General features: G+C 38.8%; 1 protein-coding gene across 2 annotated transcripts in view; it reads right to left on the minus strand.

Moving 5' to 3' along the window:
* Positions 1-19,405: 19,405 nt before the first annotated feature.
* The window catches only part of qdpra (quinoid dihydropteridine reductase a), a 28,078-nt gene continuing 26,856 nt past the window's right edge, over positions 19,406-20,627 (minus strand). For both annotated transcript variants that reach the window (XM_036127183.1, XM_012870843.3), the window contains exon 7: positions 19,406-20,132. In XM_036127183.1, coding sequence (XP_035983076.1) covers positions 20,030-20,132 — 103 coding nt within the window. In that variant the 3' untranslated portion in view covers positions 19,406-20,029. The remainder of the gene's footprint in view (positions 20,133-20,627) is intronic.

The following is a 20,627-nucleotide window of genomic DNA, read 5'->3' on the forward strand; positions in this document are numbered from 1 at the left end:
GGGAATAAGAATTACGTATTTCAACATGCTCTTTACATTTTAAAGCACCTGGTTTTAATTGCAAATATTGCTAATTTTTTTTGTTCTTGTGTGAAATATTGTACAGTTTCTGCAAGACTTATCAACAAACTAGAAAAAAATGAAGTATTGCTTTTTTCTTGTTTTTCTTTGCCTGCAACCACAGTGCACAATCCAACATAACAGATGGGTCCTTCATCCAAAATGTATTAAATTTTCTGCTCTTCTCATGAACTTTAAAGAACTTTATGTGTCGATAATTAGGCTTTTATTCATTAGACTAATCCTCTCTTTCATTAGCTTCTTTTATGGACAGTTTTATCATATACAGTCACATTACATACATCAGAATATTTGTTTCTAACAGGTTCTTTCGTCAGATTCAAAGTACCTCTAGAAAAGAGCTGGTATTAAACATACTTTTCATTAAGTCCACATTTGTGTATTTAAAAAGCTGCCTCCAGTCATATCTAAATCACTGACTCAGCCGACTATGTCTGACAAAGATGTGAGCTTTAATAAATAAAACCTTCTTCACACAAAAACAGGAAGTGTGGAGTAGGACGTAGAATGATTATTATTAATATAACACCTTTGAACCACAATGCTGGTAAACCCTCACATAATTTCACCTTTATGATTTGATCACCTCAGTGGCGGACTTCCTCCAGTCCTACTCCCTCGGCCCATTCAGAAATCACCTAAACATGGCCGCATGGCGTCTAAGTCCCAGCTTGTGTGCAGTGAAAAGGTGTCAGCAGGTTATTGGTTATTCTGAAAAACGAATCACACAATTTATTAAAAATGTATCCTTTCAAACTTTCTTTGCTCCAACCACTTTAAATACTGAAATGAGATGATCTAACATTATGTCTAATGTTTAATTAAAGAATAGACCTTTGCACTGGTCCCTTTGTTTTGAGAAAGCCGACTTTCACACAAGCTCCCTGTGGCTTGTTGTAAGTGTTTATGTGTCTCCTTGGTGCCGTACCTACTGTATTTCTTTTTTCATTTAATGTACTTTTACACTTTTTAATATTCCTCTGTTTTACTATTATGTACGTTTTTATTATTTATTTGATTTTGACACTAATGAGGAAGCTGTTTTTGTTGTACACTTTAAAACAAAACACAATGCAGGCTATTCTGTTCTATTCAGAGGTGAAACTATCTATTTGAAGTTGTAGTTACCTCAATTTTAAGTAATGATGAGGAGATTTTGATATATTACTCATTTATAGTTTAGGGTTAAAATGTCAAGTACGCACTTTATTGTTTGATAGAGTGCCTATCTCCAGGGTTCATTGGGTCACAGGGCTTATCACATCCAGTAAAGTCCAAATAAAATCCATTGAAGTTTGTTGATGTAATGTGACATAAAAGGAAAAAGTTAAATGGATAAGAATACTTTTGCAAGGCACTGTAAAGTGCACAGCCTATATCATTTGTATCATTGCCATTTGAAACTTAAAATCTTGTCTATTCCATCTGGCTATTCCTACTGCATTTGGTTTTCAGTTTCAAACCGCCTGTCACTGCTTTTCTTTGATATCTATTTCAATGTGTTTATGTGGCTCATTTTCAGCTTTTTGTGCAAAACAAAATCAAAAGTTTTGGGACCACTGAAAAGAAAAGATATTTCTGACCCCAGCAGCAACCTTTGTTTTTCTGAACCAAACCCCAGGACATAAATGAAAACCAGATGCGTAGCAAGGATTGGAAGCCACTGAGCAGACTGTGTTTGCTCAAAAACTGCAGGCTTAGAAGAAAATCCAAGACTCTGATCATTTTGGACCGTTTGCTTGATACTGTATGAGGGAGCACCCTGGAAAGTCAGCAGCAGAAAATGGGCAGGAAGAGCGAACTCGAGGCATATGGACAGATGTGTGTACAGTAGACGGAGGGAGCAGTGTGTGGATAATCCGCCCTGAGAGAGATGACTGCCTTACTCCCAAGAGGCTTATCTTGGTTTGATCCTGTTGCTTCTATGAAAACTCTCCGTTTGGTCACATCGTCCGTTCTTTCAGTGCCTCGTAAAAAAACACATGCACGCACAAATGCTCCCTCCCATCCTCCAATGACCTCAATTTGACTGCTAGCCTGACACTGTTGCACTTTCCAGCTGTTGGAAATTAGAAACCTGTTCATAAATACAATCTAACAAATGTTCCTTACCTGTTTTGGAGCTAGAATGCAGAGAATAGAAGCAACATGAGAAGCAAAAGCAGTGGACATGATAAAATTACAATGAAAGTAACATAATTGACATTGAAGGCTGTTGCGTTTTGACAGTTTTAGTTACTTACATCTATGGAAACTGTTGCATTGAAACACAAGTAACACAAGGCTGCAAGTTCCCTGGCCCAAATCCCACAGACTGCCACTCTGGGTCCCTGAAGAAGACCCTTAGCCCCAGAACGCACACAGTGGGAAACCAACGCTCCCTAAAGGGTGAATTAAATGCAGAGGACACATTTTATTGAAATGTACAAAGTTGCAATGACAAATAAAGATGATTGTTGATCATTAGATTTGTAGATTTGATTATTATACGGTTTAAGGTGTCTATTTATATATAAATCAGAAATGGATATCTACAGCCATAGTTTTTCATAAAGTAAACATGGCTAAAATGATTAAATATTTTGTTTTGATCATAATAGCTGAATTTGTGTTATTCTATTTATTTTGTCCATAATTTGCTAGCCGGAGGATATAAAAACAACCTGTTTACTGGACAGGAGAAGCAGAGACTGTAAAAGACACCTATAATTTGGGTGTCTGTTGCTAAGCTTTTCAGGGCCACCAATTATCTGTGTCATTTATATATCTGTGTGCAAGGATGGGCACCAGCACCAGCACCAGCAGCAGCAGCAGCAGCCGATTGAGGAGAGAAACTCAAACACCCCAGCGACCCACCCTATTTACTCTGCAGGGGATCCAGACATATTCCTTTCGCAAAAAGGGGTATTTGTCCCTCCAGAAAGTTTTCTCTCATACCTTCTTCCAGTTGGACGTGCCCATAAATCATACATATGTATCTCAACCTCCTCATTTAATTATTCACCCTTTTTGTGGAGCCAGAGCCCAACAACACCAGAAAAGGAATCTCAAAGCAGTGCACATAGGTCAAGTAGTAAACTTCCAAAGCATTGCAGAACCACTGTCATCTCAGCTGCGAGTCTTTTGGGGCGAGGCGAGGCAAAGTTGTTTGTTTAGCACATTTCAGTATGAGGACAACGCAAAGTACTTTACATGATTAAAACAGAAACAAAGCATTATATGTCTGCATGCTTCTGGAAGGTGAAATATTTTACCATTCTTGCCTGTGAGTCTTGTCAAAGACTCTTTTTTGGGTTTAGGTCTAGGCTCTGACTGGACCATTCAAACATGAATATAGTTTGATCTAAAAGCCACAAAACCATTTCACTGTAGCCCTGACGATTATCCTGCTGGAGGCTGAACCTCCATCTCCAGAAGCACCTGTATCCAGGATCCACCCATCCTTTCACGCCTTATCTGGCCAGAGTACCTTCTTCAATCTAAACCTTTTCTGGATCTCGTGGGAAACTTTATATACAACTGTTTATGGTTTTTCCTTCGACTTCTGGTTTCTTCTCGCCATCCTTCCATGAAAGCCAGATTTGTGGAGAGCATGACCAGGAATTGTGTTGTTGATGGATTCTCCTACCTTAGCTGTGGATCTTCCAGAGTTACGACGGGCCTTTTGGCAGCTTCTCTGATTAATGCTCTCCTGACAGCGTAGGTGGAGGGCCATGTCTGGGCAGGTTTGCTGTTGCGCCATTCTCTCTCCACGTTGGACGATGAAGCACACACAGTGGTCCTTGAGATGTCTAGAGGCTGAAATATTAATTTATAACCTACTGCTTTCAACTTTTCCTCTTCATGATGATGTTTGTTCTCTTATGTTCTCTAAGAAATCCCTCACAGAACATCTGCATGTATACTGCTAATTAATTACACTAATGCCTTCTATTCACCAACATTTGCAACAAATTATCACCAGAACTGAAAAGGTAAACTTTTTACACCTAAAACTTACTAAAACCTACAAAACCGATCTTTTGATATGAGATTAGAGAATTTAGACCAGTTTGAATTTAGTGCACAACTGCAATGTTCTTTAAGAGAGGCTGAAGGTTTTCTTCACTAAGATCAATCTTACATTTTGCAAAATAAGCTTACATTTGTAATAAATATACATTATCTTAGATAATTTAAAAGTTTAAATGCACATTGCATGCACAAATATCAAGAGATGTACACACATCTGGAAACATATGCACCTCTTTTATTGCGCAACGCAGCACAACAATATGTCATGTTACACACAATCTCTGTTAGAGTTTTAAGTTAAAAAGGTCAAATAATTTAGGTCTGAGCAGCAGCAGATGTGATAAGTTGAGTCATATATGATGACTGCATTTCTCAGTTTCAGCCACCCAAGCTGCCCTCCTAAATAACACGGAGTTTACGTTTAATGTCAGCCTGCATTCATCCGTTTTGATCGGTCTGGCTGTAATCTCTTTGTTTCAGCATGGGCCGAAGTATTTCACTTGTACATCTACCACATATAGAAAAGTAGGAAGAATACAAAGAGGAGCTTAAATTAATGAACTGTGATTGTTACAAGTCACTGTCAGATGGGAATGCTACAGTTCCCAGAATCAAGGGTTAAAATGTGTGACAAAGAAAGGTTTGTTACCCAGTAGGAGCTGAAAAAAAATCCAATAAAAGAAGTCAGTGTTGGAGCAGATACCCCGAGGCCCCGGGCCCCTGACTATGGAGCTGTTTGTGACATATGATTTCAGGGAAAAGAGAAGAGGGATTATTTGCATTTTTGTGTGAATGGTTGGTGTGATTACTTGAATCTTAGCTTTAAAAGTCTATAGCATAATATGTCTGGAAACTGTAACTTTTTAATCAGTGTAAATGCAAAATATTTAAGGAAAAAAACTGCAAAAATAAATTAAAAACAAGCTCTTTACTTACATAACTGTTACATATAACTATTATATATTCTAATACATATGATATCATAAACTAAACATAATTAGAACAGAGCTAAACTTATCCTGAAGTGAGCAGAAGCAACAAGTCATCAAACGTCTTTGAGCTTCTGTGCTGCTTGGTGCAAAGTTCATGTTGATGTCCTCATATCTTTCAGTCTATGTCCAACACTGCTGCAGCTGGGAGATGTTTCTTATTTTAGCTACTTCTTAATTCCCATTTCCTTTTTTAAATCAAACTCAAAACAGCGACAACATACAAAAGTAAAAGTTGGGTTAATCTGAACATACTTTAATGGTTCAGAGGAACTTTAGTTTTCAGTTTCTATGGTTTTTACTGGCAATCCTCTGTGTTTTTGTAGCCTTTCGTGCGACAGATATGTCTTATGCTTTGGATTAGTGTGATGCTCTTAGGTGACGTGATAGATTTTAATTAAACACGACTAAGTCTGATTCAATTTTAGTTCAAATGAAGCTGAAGCGCAAGTTCAATCGAAGAAACTCATCGCCTGCCTCCATTCAGAGTCCGATCCGCCTCTGATGTGAGCCAATCAGCTACGAACCGCACCTCCATGAAGCCAATCAGCATCCCGCGCTCATCTTAAAAGCAACTTCAAATCCACGTCTCAGCCTGCTAACCAGCAAGCGCAAACGGATTGCATGTCAGATTTCGAATCAGATGTCCGATTCAACCCACCCCCAACCCCTTCTCCACCATCATAGCTGAGTTCATCTAGCTTCCAAGACGTTCCTCCATCCTCAACCCATCAGAGTGTTTTCTCCCTTCAGTCTTCATCACTCCCTATCACATCGTTATTGGTTCCTGGCAGAAGACCACCATGTTGGGCCTGGTTCTGCCAGAGGTTTCTTCCCAAAGGGGAGTTTTTCCTCTCCACAGTCGCTTCAAGCTTGCTCATCATGGACAGTTCATGCAAACCTGCGTTTATCAAGTTGGACATCTATCTTAAACAGATCATCATATGGACTGAACAAACTTCTTCTATCTCCACTCCACCACCAGTTTCAGACCTGGGGGGAACATCCCTGTTCTCATACATCTACTTATGCATATTAAAGTATAATTCAGCATTAATGTTCCTGCCGAGGTCTGAGCGCCAAAGACTTAAAATATTGTGTCAATAAAATCCTTCTAATTGCCATTTCTTTCTCTGTGAGTTTTTCAGATTGAACTGAATTTTATTTATATAGCGCCGATTCACAACGCAAGGCGCTTTACAAATTCAGTTCAATCAAATCATTCAAAGAGCTTGGCTAAAAAGTTTTCTGTCTGTGGAAACCCAGCAGACCTGTCTGAGGACATCCAGAAAGAACGTGTAGCTACAGTGGACAGCAGCTCACATGATGCCATCAACCTCGCAGCAATCCCTCATACTGATCAAAAATTATATATAAAAAAAGAAATAAAACCTGATAATAAGACACTTCTAGAAGCAATCGGTGTTCCATCTTGAGCATTCAGTGCAACATTTGATAATATGGACTTAAATGATCAGATTTACCACAGACAGACTTTTAAATGTGGGGAAACTCAAAGCTTTGTTTTCCTATTCACAGACTAGTTACAAGAAAATGTCTCTTTATTAACCATTCAGTATTTAGTCAGGATGCTGCCAGACTTTGCATGTCACAGACTGCGTCAAAGATGTAATGTTGCACAGGGCCAGAGAAGAAAATGAGAAAGGGCCATAAAATACACATTTATGAACAGTAAACATTGATAATAGAGAGTTCAGAGGTTTTATAACGTATATCTGTAACTAGCAGCAAAACTGGCTAGAAAGTGAATTCTCCAGACCTCTACCTCGTTGCTGCTATAAACACACATGACTATCACCTGTCTGAAAGGACAGGCAGTTCTCTCACAGAACTGCAGCTGAATATTTGGTCAAGTGGAGGTTTGAGAGAAAATGTGTGCAAACCAAGACGTCGCTGTCAGTCTGCCTTATCAGGAAAAGTGACATCCCTGACAAGCCAGGCCAACTTGTCCTCACACAGTAATAATCAAACATATCTGTTGTTCTACTTTGTGTGCACGAATATATTTCAGGGGGATCGGCAACATGACCGTTTCTGTTGCAGCTCCTCTTTTATGGTTTTTATTTTTAATTAAAAGAATAGCTGGAGCAGGTTTCTCCTTCGGCCCATCATTTATTCATTGACATGGATTTGCCAAGCCGAGGTTCACCTCTCACTGAGCAGACGTTGAGAAGCATCTCGAGTTGCCTTGATCTTAAGAGACACTGGGCCTGATGTTGAAAAATAAATTTTCCATCCACGCCGACCCCGCGCGCTGAGTTATAGGCTCGAGGGGGCATTTAATTAAAGCAAAAACTTATCACTCACGTTTTAATTATGCTGCCGTCCAGCTCATGTTCACTTATGACTTAGTGCCATCTAGAGGCTAAGCTGGGTGGAAATCAAATTTTAATAAGAAAAGGCAGCATGATGTGGGCTTCATTATTTACCCAATTATTATTATAAATTAACTGGAAAACAAAAAGAAACTGATTAATTTTGTTTAATTTTATTTTCTTTCATAACCACTCTGCTCTTTTCACTGTGGGTCACTCTCTGTGTAACTTGCGACATTTTAACATCTAATGCCTAATATTGGGTGCAAAGGTGTAGCTACAGCAGAAGTTCACATTTCTGCTTAATGAACCCAGAAAAAAGGAAAACATCCAACTTAGAGGAGATTTTATGGGAGACTGCAATAAAAGTGTTCCCTGGAACACTAATAATACCAGCTAATACTGACAGCTTCTTTACTGGACTATTATCTACTTATTTTCTTCAATGTATTGTCCTTTACACTTAAAGTTTGTGCTAGTCTTATGGTGAACCTTCCACAAGACCTTTTAGTTTTCTACAGTTGCAGCTCTTTTTGATTTCTTTGTGAATATTCATCTAAACCATATTATTCTGGAAGCATATCTAACAGTTTGCATTTAAAAGTCAGTGTGGTCAAAGGGGCAAAACGCTTAAATAAAAGTTTTTACAGTAAAAACCAGAAGTCTAAGAATCCAACAGCAGATTACAATCTGGTGCTTAAACTTGGATATTGGAAAGAAGAAGAGATAATTATTGCAGTTTGCGACATTTTCAAACTTTGATTCTAAAAAAACCTAAGTAAACATGCAGTGATTATCACACAACTTACAGTACATTTAAATATAAGGATTTTAATCTACTTTATAGATTAAATATAATGTATAGATCATGATAGTTTTATCATCATTATTTTCATTTTTTGATACGAGACTTTAATTTTCATAGCTATCTTATCAGAATAAAATCAATCAGATAAATTGCGACTGAAGAGGAATAGGGCATGTTATATGTGCCCCCCCCCCCCCTTCTTTTTGTGCTAAATGATTAACATGCAGCCCACCTGTCCCCTCACTAGTCCCACGGTTTATTAGTGCTTTGGGAGCTTGGTTGGGTTCCCAGTGGGCTGTGCTCCTGATTTGCAAATTAATAAATCGGCTGCAGAAAAAAGCTTTTCTACCTACCCATTCTCCAAACTACTGAAAAAAAAAATCTAGTTGTTCTTTCTGCATGTAGAAGATCAAGGGTAAAAAGTAACAAAATGACAACCACTGAGTTCAGCTGAAGGTATCTTGCTTTGAAAGGGTCAGATTACTGTGTCATCCATTTAAATCTAAATAAATATGGACGGATTTTCTCTAAAATAAATTAATATGGAATCATTTAATTTGGCAAAACCGAGAGTGCAGAGAAGCTATTTATTTCTTGCAGTTATTTTAGAAACACATTTGCCTTTGTTTCTGGTTTCACACAACACAAATTCTGCAAAAACGTTTGAAAACATGGATCATTTTCTTCCAGACAGACCTTTCACAGTCAGCCCAGCAAATGTACGTAAGAGGAGAAAGATACTGTTACAGTTGCTGCTTTAGCCCTATGGAAGAGACCAGCAGTGCACTGAGTGGACCTGATAAGATGTCTGTGAGGAAACTGATTATTGGTATGAGCATAAACTGCATTTTAAAAAACGTGGTTTTAGCTTCCAGCTAAAAAGTACTCCTATTTTAACCTCCTTTAAACTTGCTTTCTACCAAACCATCACCAAGGATTATTGCAGCTGCAAAAATCAATGTAATTTTAAAGAGCTCACCAGGATGTTGAGTCTATCTGACCTCGGTTTATGTGTTAGTTTACATAAATGGTGTCCAGACATTTCGCCACGAGGGCCAAACTCGTCAAGCTGAAAGCACTTACAGGCCACAGGGCGTATTTTTCTTCTTTAAACAAAAATGCAAAACTAAATAAATAATTGTATTCATATTTGTTTAATCTTCTTAATAATAATCTAAACAGGCAATGTTTTAACAAAGAATTACAACTTTTGTGGTTTATTAGGGGGGTTATTAATCATTGCAGATCCAAAACATAAACGGTCTAATATGTTGCTGTTTTATTTTTTTAAGGCATAGTTTCCTAAAATTTTGGGTCAATTTTTTTTTTACCCAAAAATGTCAAAAAGAAATGTTTTTGCTTTCTCTTAAGCAACCAGAAAAGAGCAATAAAGCAAGCAGTGTCTTGTAAAATACTTGTTAGATTTAGTTTAATGACGTTTAATTAATGGGTATACACTGGGTGTCTGTGGTTCTATTTGCTATAGTATTAATGCAAAAATGTGGTTAATAAAAGACAAAAGCTTTGTGTTGTATGTAACATTTTCTATGTTGTGAGGATTAAAGCTGTCAGTGCAGATGTTGCCATAAAACAATAATAAAGTGTCAATATTCCTGTGCTGTGATCTGAATCTGTATCACAACAGGGCCCCACAGAATAATTAAGAGGGGCCTAAATGACCCCCAGCTCTGACTTTGGACATTCCCGGTTTACTTTGTCTATGACTTCTACATTTTATTGAATCTAGATGGAAATTTGTCTAATAATTAATGAGACAATTCAAATCAAATAGGTAATAAAAAGACAAACAGTAATTTCCAAGGTTTACAACTTTTTTCTAATTCCTTTTCCAAATGAAAAAAATATATATAATGAACATAAATGACCCATTTATAGCAAAACTTTTCCATAGTATAAGTTTTATTCTCTTAGCAAAAACATCAGTATAAGTATTCAGCACTGAACCTAAACACAAAATCACCAACGTGTCTGTAACTTTACCTTATTTCTGTTAACTTTAATGGCTCTATTCCCAAACATGCCATAAAAAAAAGCTAATTTCTGAAATGATTCACAGTTTCTCTGATTAGTGAAGAAATTACCCGCCACTGTTAGATTAACAATTTGACACGTTTGTTTTGAATTGATGCTACATAAAACTGAACTCAGGGATCAGATTTTCTTCAACATGGTGGATTAATTAAAAACCTGGAATCGCCAAACGTACGAAAGGAAACATTATTACAGGCCTGTCCGAGTTTATTCAAGTAGGGGCAGACAAAAATTGTTCTTTTAAAGGGGGGTTGGAGGATACCTGCAGCGAGGTGAATATTTACACAGAGGCCAGAACACTTTGGCAGCTACAGCGTGTGTGACAGAGATCTGGCGCCGATAGATAAGGCCAGCAGTCATGTGGGTGACATAACCCGACCTAGTTTGATGTGCACCTTCTCTGATGCAAGCTCGGAGCCACATATGCCAGTGAACTACTGTATCTGGAAATTATAATTAATGATCATTTCTGACATCAACAAGCTGTCTGAAATAGCGGATGGCCTGACCTGAAGGGATCAAGATTAACCCAGAAAGAATGAAGTAATGTTTCATCTCTAGGAAGCGGGGTCTGATATCTGACCCACAGGATCCCCTAACCACCTCTTCCATAACCAATCCGTCACCCAGGGGTGCCACTTCTCACCTTTTAAACCAGTCATTGTCTTTTTGTCACATGTTACCTATGGAATAAAACATGCATGCACAGGGAGGAGACCCAGAACTTGCTGGAGGGACTGTATGTCCTGCCTGGCCGTAGAATGCCTCGGGATCCATCAGAAAGAGCTGAAGGATGTCCTGGGAGGGAGGTCTGGGTTTCTCTCCTGGATCTGCTGCCCCTACAACACGATCTCAGATGAGCGGAAGACAATGGATCTGCTGGATGATCATCACCTTCCCTTTGTTGTACCGTGTGCACTTTAGGATTTGGGACTCTTTGTAAAACCGAACCCTGAGCTCCAAAAAAATCAGCATCTCCTCAGTAGATGCTGATTTTAAACACTATCTCAAGGCTATGGCATAATAAAAGAGCTCAGGCTCTCTGTTTCCTGTTGTAATTGTTGATATATATTTATCTAAACTAAGAATTGTTAGTTTAAGTTACTTTACTGAAACCACTGGGTACATATGGTAGTTAGTGTGTATTTGTTGCTAAGAACACAAATCGTGACAGTGCAGATCTAAGGATCACGCCATCTCTGAACTCCTCCTGTCTGATCCTGTTTTACTTTGTTGTTTTAGATCTTTCCTTAAAAAAACAACAACAACCCCAGCTCTGAAGAGAGGCATTCAGGAAGTGGAGAGGCTGTTCTTGGGTTTTGGGTGGCTCACTCTCACGCAACACATGTGGCCGGCTGGACCTCGGGAGGCAAAGGGGTCCTCCCCAGCAGGTCAGGTTACCTAGAGCAGCCAAGGGCTAACCACTACCATCTGGCCTTACCTACTATGTTCACAACAGCTCCAGCTCTGAATAGCTTCCACATGGCAACCCGCCACCTCAGACATAACCTCTGGAAACATGCAGAGATGCACGCATTCATGCAAGTGATGTGCAAATGTAAGAACATATAACGTTAGAACAAAAAGCACACATGCACATAAAATAAAGTAGCATTGCAGGTCGAGAAAGGGGGGGGGGGGGGCGAAGCAGCACAAGTGAGCTGAAATACTTTTTTTCTCTAAATACACAAAACTTTGGTTTCAGAAATGCTAGCAAACATGTTGCACACAGATTCTTAACTAATGCACTTCTTACAAGGGCATGAACAGCAAAACTGCAAGCATACATAAGGGTTCATGTAAATGCTCTAAACAGAAAAACAAACGGCCAGTACAGGTAACTTACATGCATTTATATGTGTTTGCTTGTCACAGATTTACCGATCCACTCAAAGGGGCTGGAAGAGGGGGATGGGAGGAGACGGGCTTTAATCAGGAAATTCACCTCAAGGGGTTTCATCTAAGCAGGACTGGACGCTGCTCCTCTCTCTGCTTCACACAATGAATTGAATCACGGAGACAGCCTGTGCTTGAAAGCCTCAATTCACTGTCAATAAGGCTAATGCGATCACAGGTTCTCTCTGTGAGCAGAATAATCTATCACATAGTTTCATGTGGACAGCGATAGATGAATTGAGATGAAAACTAAGGTTGGAAAACTGTTTTTATTTTCAATATTTTTTTTATTTTATTTTATTTTTTTTGCATTTGCACATGTATAGAAGTTAAGTAAGATAGGTTTATGTGAAAAGAACAAACAAACTAAAAGTGAACTAACAGTATGTTTCAACAAGGCACTGTCATATCAAAGCAGCTGAGTTAAAGTTACAGATACCCAGGGATAGGATTCATAGCAAACTGGTGTGAAAAATGTTTTCCTTCAGCGAGCAGCCAAAACCTGTCCCTCACTGATGTTCTTTAATTTTCCAAAATTTCATCTTTTGTGAAGCTAAAACATTCTTCAACCTCTAATAAAATCTGTATTTTGCATAACGTATAAAATCTAAACTATGTTCTTTAAAAATCAAATGTACTGGCCTAATTTCTAGAAAGCCATTTTAATAATATTCAACACTGATTGCTTGTGCACATGTAGCCAGGTTTAATAAAAAATGTTTTCAGAAAACCTATTGTCCACACGAACCCACACAAATACGCCGTTTAGCGCTGTTTTAAACATGCCTAACGCAAAGGGGGCAGTGCACCACAATGCTGAAACCCATGTCAGCCAATCAGAATCCTCCAAAACGACAAAGTATTGTGTTCTGTATTGGGAGGAAGAGTTGAACAGCTGACTTCTGAGTGCTCTTTGTCCTTTTCACCTCAACGCATTGGAGCATCTGGGCTTGTAACAAAAAAAGCAAACAAACATCTGAACCGATGTAAAAATCAGCACCTCTCTGATAGAAAAAAGCTGATGTGGTGTGTTGGGCTGTTGCAGCGACATCTAGTGACAAAAACTGCACATTGCAACAAAATTAATTCTCCCAGGCTGTCTTTATGTGATTTGACAAAACCTCTGAGCAGCTGCAGAGATATCTGTCAGTTCATTTCACCTGGGTTACTTTGGTAACCTATTTTCAAGTTTGAGTAGTGGTGAGCTATGAGTGGCTGCTTTTATTCTAGAAAAAGCAACTCTTTTATTGGGTGCGTGGTTTATGAAGCTGGGGTGTGTTTTCAGTTTTCAGTGGCGATTGTGGTAACTTGACATATCAAAGGTACTGGACAGCTTTTAACGCCAGAGGAGCTTCATGGCCAACTGCATGTGCTTGACACTCAATACTTAACTGAGTTTTTAAAACAGTCGACGTACGACAAAAAGGAAAACAAGATAAACAAAACAAAATAGTTAATGTACATGCCCTGCGATAGACTGACGACCTGTCCAGGGTGAACCTCGCCTCTCGCCCATCGACAGCTGGAGATTGGCACCAGCACCACTCGAGACCCCACAAGGGATAGATGTGTTAGAACAGGGGTGTCAAAAAAACGGCCCGCGGGCCGGTTCTGGCCTGCCGAACAATTTAGTCCGGCCCGGTGGCTAAATGCATTATCATTATTCAAAAAAAAACATTTTTTTTCCCCATGTCCTGTCTGGCAATAAGAATTGTTAATTCTTAATGCCAAAAAGAGCTCATCAGATTTGACTTTCACAAGTGGAGCAGTACTGCTTTCGCCATAGTGCTCCGCTTGATTTATGAATGTTATTAGTTTTATTATGGTTCATGCAGGGAATATCTCAAATGATATAGACACTACAATGGGAAAGTAGGAGAGGAAAGGAAGAACAAGAAGAAAAAAGAAAATGTGATAAAAAGAGGAGATAAAAGGAAGAAAATGATAAAACAATTATTGAAAAAAACATGTACTTGGTTTAATTGAAAATCTGAAGTTCCTATATTGTCCACGAGGAGTGCTGTGTTTAAATCAGCAGATGGTAGCACTGAGCTACAGATGTGGAAAATTGATTTTAAATAATTTCTTAATTTTGATCTGTTTGATGTATTTTGTCATGCAGAGCAGTGTTTTTAAGTTCCAAAAAATGTGAATAAATGTTTTTAAACATTGTACAATCACTGTGATCAGTTCTTATGCATAATGCACTTAAGTAAATGTTCAACTCAGTAAAAGTATTGTTGAAATTGCACATACTTTTCCTAAAAACGCTGAGGTTATTCATAATATATTGTGTAAAAGTGAAATTCATTTAATATAAAAATCAACAAGTCCACTTTTATTAGTTCTATTTAATCTTTCAATGAGTTTACTTGTGTGGCCCTCTTGAGATCAGATTAAGCTGTATGCGGCCCCTAAACCAAAATGAGTTTGACACCCCTGTGTTAGAAAATGGATGGATTGTTGATGTACAAATGAGTAATGCTACAAAATATGCTATCCAGTACCTATCTCTGTCGTTTTACGAAGGGTTTAGTTGACCAAATTACTAACTTTATCAGTTGGCATGCATTCAAATGTTGCTAATTTCTTTTTAAAAGTCACAACCAAACTCAAAATACTTAGGCAGAATAGACTGAAAACATTTAAGAAGTACTCTGCTGCATGGCCTGCAATGAATTCTCCACAGCACCTGTGGCACACAGACGATTTGCATCGCATAGGTTACGCTGTACAAAACAATAGCACGTGTGGCGCTGGGTGACAACTCATTTGCCCCAGCTGAAACAGAAAACAACATGCTCCGTCTCAGCCGTAATCTTTGATCAGCTAAAACACTTTCTGTGATAAACATTGACGCGATCCCCATGGGCAATCACTCTATAGTGCTGGCATCATGGGAGGTAATGTATGCATAGACGTGTTGAACTAGCCTGGGGCCCTTACACACACACACAGTGCACACACAGTGAGATGAATTGCTACGCCACCTAGAATAAATACATATCAGCTACAGTGAGCTGAGGCGCTTTGCACTTTCCTATTAATCCCCAGCATGGTGATTTATTGCAGTGAGCTCGTCAACAGCCATATAGTCCCCTGGAACAGGGGCCCGCCAGGAGAAATAGCGGAGTTTAAGAGTAAAGCCCAGCAGCTGCCTCTCACTCTGTTTATGTGTTTAATGCTGAGGGAGAAAATATCAGATGGTTAAACAACAATATTTTGCGCAAAGAGGAATGAGGCTGCAGGATAATCTGTTCGTCATAATCCAAGTTTTTAAATTGATGCCTTCCCAGATGTTGCCGCCGTGGAGATTTGCATTTGCTGAGGTGAAAGGCCTGGATGCTTAGCAATCAGTTGTGCACAGCAGAGTGACGCTAAAGGGCCCTCCAGTAAGTTATTTTTATACAACATGCGCATGGCCATGCATATTCAGATGCAAGTGGTAACTCATCCATTTGATTAATGGGACTTCCACTGAAATCCACACGCTGGCCGTAACACCAGCAGTTATTTAAGAGCACCATCTAGTGGACACTTTCATAAAGAGGACGTTATTTTTCTGCAGGGGAGACCCCATCAGAATCCAACCAGTCTTGATCTTAAAGAACCAAAGATTATACATTACTGAATTTTTGCTGGTGATATAAAAACGTTTCCCACAGCCTGCTGGTATAGCTCTGAAAAGACACACAGTGCATGCCGCATGTGGTGGCTTCCTTCCTGTAGCAGCGTAAAAACAAACTAAATTACACTTTTATTGCAGTGATATAATCTGACTCTAAAAATAATGAAAATATCAAACCTTTATTTTGACTGTTTATTCAGTGGGTATTTTTTATTTATTTATTTATTACATTAAAGCCGGAGGCACATAACTTTGCTTTAAAATACTTTGTCCAAACTCTTATAAGGAGAACAGTAATATAAGAACATTTTCCAATGTTGGAGCAAACAGAGTATTTAACCATTCCCCTTTGTGAAAACTGTTCAGATATTTGTTTATGTTCTGTCAAGTGAACTCTTATCTGTTTGGGCTTACGTTTTTGGATCATTATTCTGTTGAAAGACCCAAAGAGGACTCATTCAGTTCTTGGAGGAGAGCCACAGAAACTCATTTAAAACCTGGTATGTTAAAGTATTGATGAAGTCAGGCTCTAACAAGGTTCACGGGGCTTTTTGGAAGAGAAACAGGCCCTCAGCGCCACAGCTCCTCCAACACGCCTAACTGTGGGCATGAGAAAACTTTCACACATTAATCCATCGATTCAAAGCTAAACCACCAGGAAGGTTTGTTGTGAACAGAGGTGGGTAGTAACTACTTACATTTACCTGAGTAACATTTTGAACAAAATTTACTTTTAGGAGCAGTTTTACTGCACTATACTTTTACTTTTACTTGAGTCAATTTTACTCAAGTATCATTACTCTTGAGTAAAATTTCTGGCTACTCTACTGCCTGTAACTTCATGAAAAGAAACTTGTTTTAACCAAAAATTCATTAGAAAAACAAAAACCTAGAGTTTATGTTAAAGTGAGACTTATATTTTGTACACAAGTTTTGTTATTTTACTGTTCTTTTCTCTCTGCTGAGCTCACTGAACGTACAGCAAACAGTAGATACCGTCTTTGGAAGCACTTTGCACTGATCTAACACTGAATATACAGTAACTATTGTAAGTATTGCTTTCAAGCTAAATGTTAAAAAAATATATATTTTGTAAAGTACTGCTTTTGCCTGAATTTATTTTGAAATTATGCTATTGTTATAGACGGTTGATTAGGGCATAGCTAATCAACCGTCTCTAGCTATGCCCTACTTTTTAACCTAAAAAGTAGGGCATAGCTAGAAAAATGTGACTATCTAAAAATAAAACAACTGCTATATATTTTAAAGACTGATGTCTTGAACTAGGATATTTTCTCACCCCTGAACATTTTTATTTCTTTTATGCAATCATGCCACTTCAGTAAAAAAGTTTGTCCATTTGTCCTTGTACAAATATCACATCCTACAGTATAATTTGTTATTTCTTACTTTCCCAGATCCCACTCTCTGAAAATAAATCTACTACATTTTGCTTTAGACAAATAAAATAACCCTCAATCATAAAATATCTCTTTTGTCCAAATATCCCATAAAGGAAATAAATAAATAAACTTTCCAAGAATTTGAAACATAGTTTTGGACCGCTTTATTGTGAATGTTAACAGTTAGAACACTAGAAAACACACAATGGGACCGGAGCACCTTTTTACACCAATGACATTAAGGGACACTTTGAATCTTAAAAGCTACAAAGAAAATAAGGCCACTCCACGTTTACCGGTGACGTTCATTTGGAAGGAGACAGCGGCTGACTTGGATTGTTTCTGCTGGGGCAGACGGGCTCTAGCCAGTGATTATCAATCAAGGGTGTACAAACCCCTGGTGGAAAACGAGCACATTGCAGGGGCTACGTGGAAAGATTGAACAATTTAGTTCCCAGACGATAGGTAAATATTATCGGCCATTTGCCAGACACGGGCGCTGTAATCCTGTAAAAAAAATTTTAAAAAAGAGAAACAAAATTGGCCTTAAATGTTTTCTGAACACCTAAAAGGCAAAATAAAACCAAGGTTTTTAATCGACTAAAGGAGCAACAAGAACTACATTCCAGTGGGAAAGACGAGAGCTCAGGGAGTCAATGAGCCCCCCCCCCCCCCCAGGAAGAGGGGAAGATGCGGACCTGAAGCAGATGGCTGCTGCTGCTGACTGATGATGCTGCTTAGCTGCATTTTGTGGAGCTCTACAAACTGAACTGACTTCATCAAACCAACTTTATTTTATTTCAGTTTTGAGGTTTATAGGAAACCACCAATGGTTGTTTTTAAGTTTTAAATCTGAAGCATTAAAACAGGGTTAAATCAGAGGCAACAGGACTTTTGCTCAGTTCATCCAGGAGTCTTTGTCAGTTCTTGAGCTCAAGCTCAACGGTACCTGGTTGTTCTGACAGACTCCTGGAAAGGTGTTGAAACGTTTACATAAAGAACTGAGCGAAAGTCCGGTACCTCTGATTTAAGCCTGTTTTATGTTGTGATGACCCGGATCTAAAAACTGAAAATCATTTGATTTTTTTAATGTTTTTGTTAGAAGGGTTTCCCTTTATTTCACACATTTGATACATTTATTTCAGACTTTTAGTGTGAAAGCCAAAATGTTAAATTAAATAACCTGTTTTCTTTGATTTTCTGCTTTAAAAAAAGTTTGAGTTCTAATGTAAATTTTGAATTTTAAACACTTTTAATTTTTTTGTCATCAAATTTTAGTGAATTTTTAGTTTTAAATGCAATAGCGACAATATTGCAATTTAAACGTTAATAAGAGAATTGGTCCTGATTTAAGTGCAGTTGTGAATGATGCTGTGAAGATGATAAATTATAAATTTAATCTAATCTTGGCCATTGAATCCCAGACTGAAACCTGCTGTCATGAGAACGGTGTAGAGCACTAACATAGCAGCTATTGCTTCACGCAGACGTGCTTCACATGTCACGTAGGAAAACGTTAGAAACTTTGCAGTGAACTTTACGATGCAGCATCTGCAAGCACATGCTGTGATGTGGCGCGCCTGGCACATCTTGCTGAGATGGTTACCAGACTCACCGAGCTCAACCTGTCCTATCACTTCATGGTTAGGAGTCCAACATCCTGAATATGTAGGAGGATGGGAGCCGTTTCTAAATGCTTGATGCCCAGCTTACCGCCAGTGATGTCGCTGAGGATCCGGTGGTCAAAATGGTGCAAGCGGATCTGTCCAAACTCTTCAGCCAGGATTTTCAGTACATGGAAGAAAAGTGGGAAAGACTGGACTTGGTGAGGAACCAGGAGAACCTCCTTGTAGCTGCTGTTTCCACGCCGCCCCCCAGAACCATCAGAGCTGCTCAAAGAAGAGCACGATCAAGTTTCTCATTGAAGATAAATGATGAAATTAAAGTAAAGCTGATATAATAATCAGTCTAAATATTATTTTTGGTGTTTTGCTCCCATTTGTTTTTAAAGCCTTGGTCTGTTTTATTTGTGACACAGGCCAATTTATTATTTATTCTGATTTTGTATTTATTTATTTAGATTAATTCTTTTCAAGGCAACATATTATTTATTTCTATATTTAATTTGAGTTAAAAAGAACAAAATGGCTGATAATTAAATGTCCCAAGTTAAGAATATCAAATGAAATTATGTTCTACCTTTTGGAGAACCATCAATACGTATGACTGCTTGGGGAGTTTTCCACATGACTGTTTTAACAACATCCATTATAGTTAAAATCATGACATTATGACTTCACAAATATCCTCCTTTCACCCGCGCCTCTCCAAATGAGCCTCGTGTGCGTGACGGTGTATGCTGCAATGTTCCTAATTCAGCCCCATTTCACATCATCGCTCTCCTAAATGAAATTGAATACTCTGATTAAGTCTGGATGGTTCATTGGTCAACAGCATTTCCATTACGGCAGATTTAACACAGTTGGCTTGTCTGCTGGAGGAACGGTTGTACGGTTCTGCAAGTAGATGGCGCTGTGAGGCTACGTTTGCAAAGAAAGCCCGCTCCCTTCCTTCACATTAAACCCATGAGGCCATCTCCTGTGAGCCTTCCTTACTCTGTCACTTTCTCTCCTCTTTACCTCCACACACACACACACACACACACACACACACACACACACACACACCTCATTATGCCTTCCCGCCTCTCTCCCTCCTCCTGCCTGCAGTCATTGTGCTCCTTCTCCTCGTTTCAGCATCCACCCATCCTTATTACTTCCCTCCCCGCGCTACCCACCCCTTCCACAGTTCTGCCCTGTCCTCTACTGAGCGGCCAAAGCCTGAGTTTCTCCTGCGGAGGTCAGAAGCTGCATCAGGCTACCCGAAGCGGGTCGGTCCTTCCCTGTGGCCCAGCCAAAGAACATTCTGCAAAACAGAAAGAGTGTTTAGGGGTTTATTAAAGCAGTCAGTCAAGGCACCTCAGCATTCATCTATGAGTTACATGGTTGATCACGTTGGGTTATTCTCAGACACAACATGAAAAACAAATATCTTGCAAATATAAAACAATATGATAAAAGCTGAAATGTGAGTCCAGCTTCGGTAGAACTGACTGTACTCATGAAGACATCAGTGAACGCACCAGAAACGAGCACAGCCACATCACACGGACAAAGTGTTACTGAGAGGAGAGAGCTCAATTATTTATTATGAAAAATAAAGTCTAAGGAAGCTGCATAAAATGTCAGAAACTCTTAAAAGAAAAAGGAGGCGTTGCAGTTAGTTAGAATTGAGTCCAATATATTTATAATCGTAATGTTAATGGAAACGGGAGCGAATCATGTGCTCAAAAGGTTTATTTCTGCCATTAGTCTGAACAGTTTTACACGTTTATTCCCACCAGTGCCAACAGTCAGCTTT

The sequence above is a fragment of the Fundulus heteroclitus genome, chromosome 23 (assembly GCF_011125445.2).
Source record: "Fundulus heteroclitus isolate FHET01 chromosome 23, MU-UCD_Fhet_4.1, whole genome shotgun sequence".
Classification (NCBI taxonomy): domain Eukaryota; kingdom Metazoa; phylum Chordata; class Actinopteri; order Cyprinodontiformes; family Fundulidae; genus Fundulus; species Fundulus heteroclitus.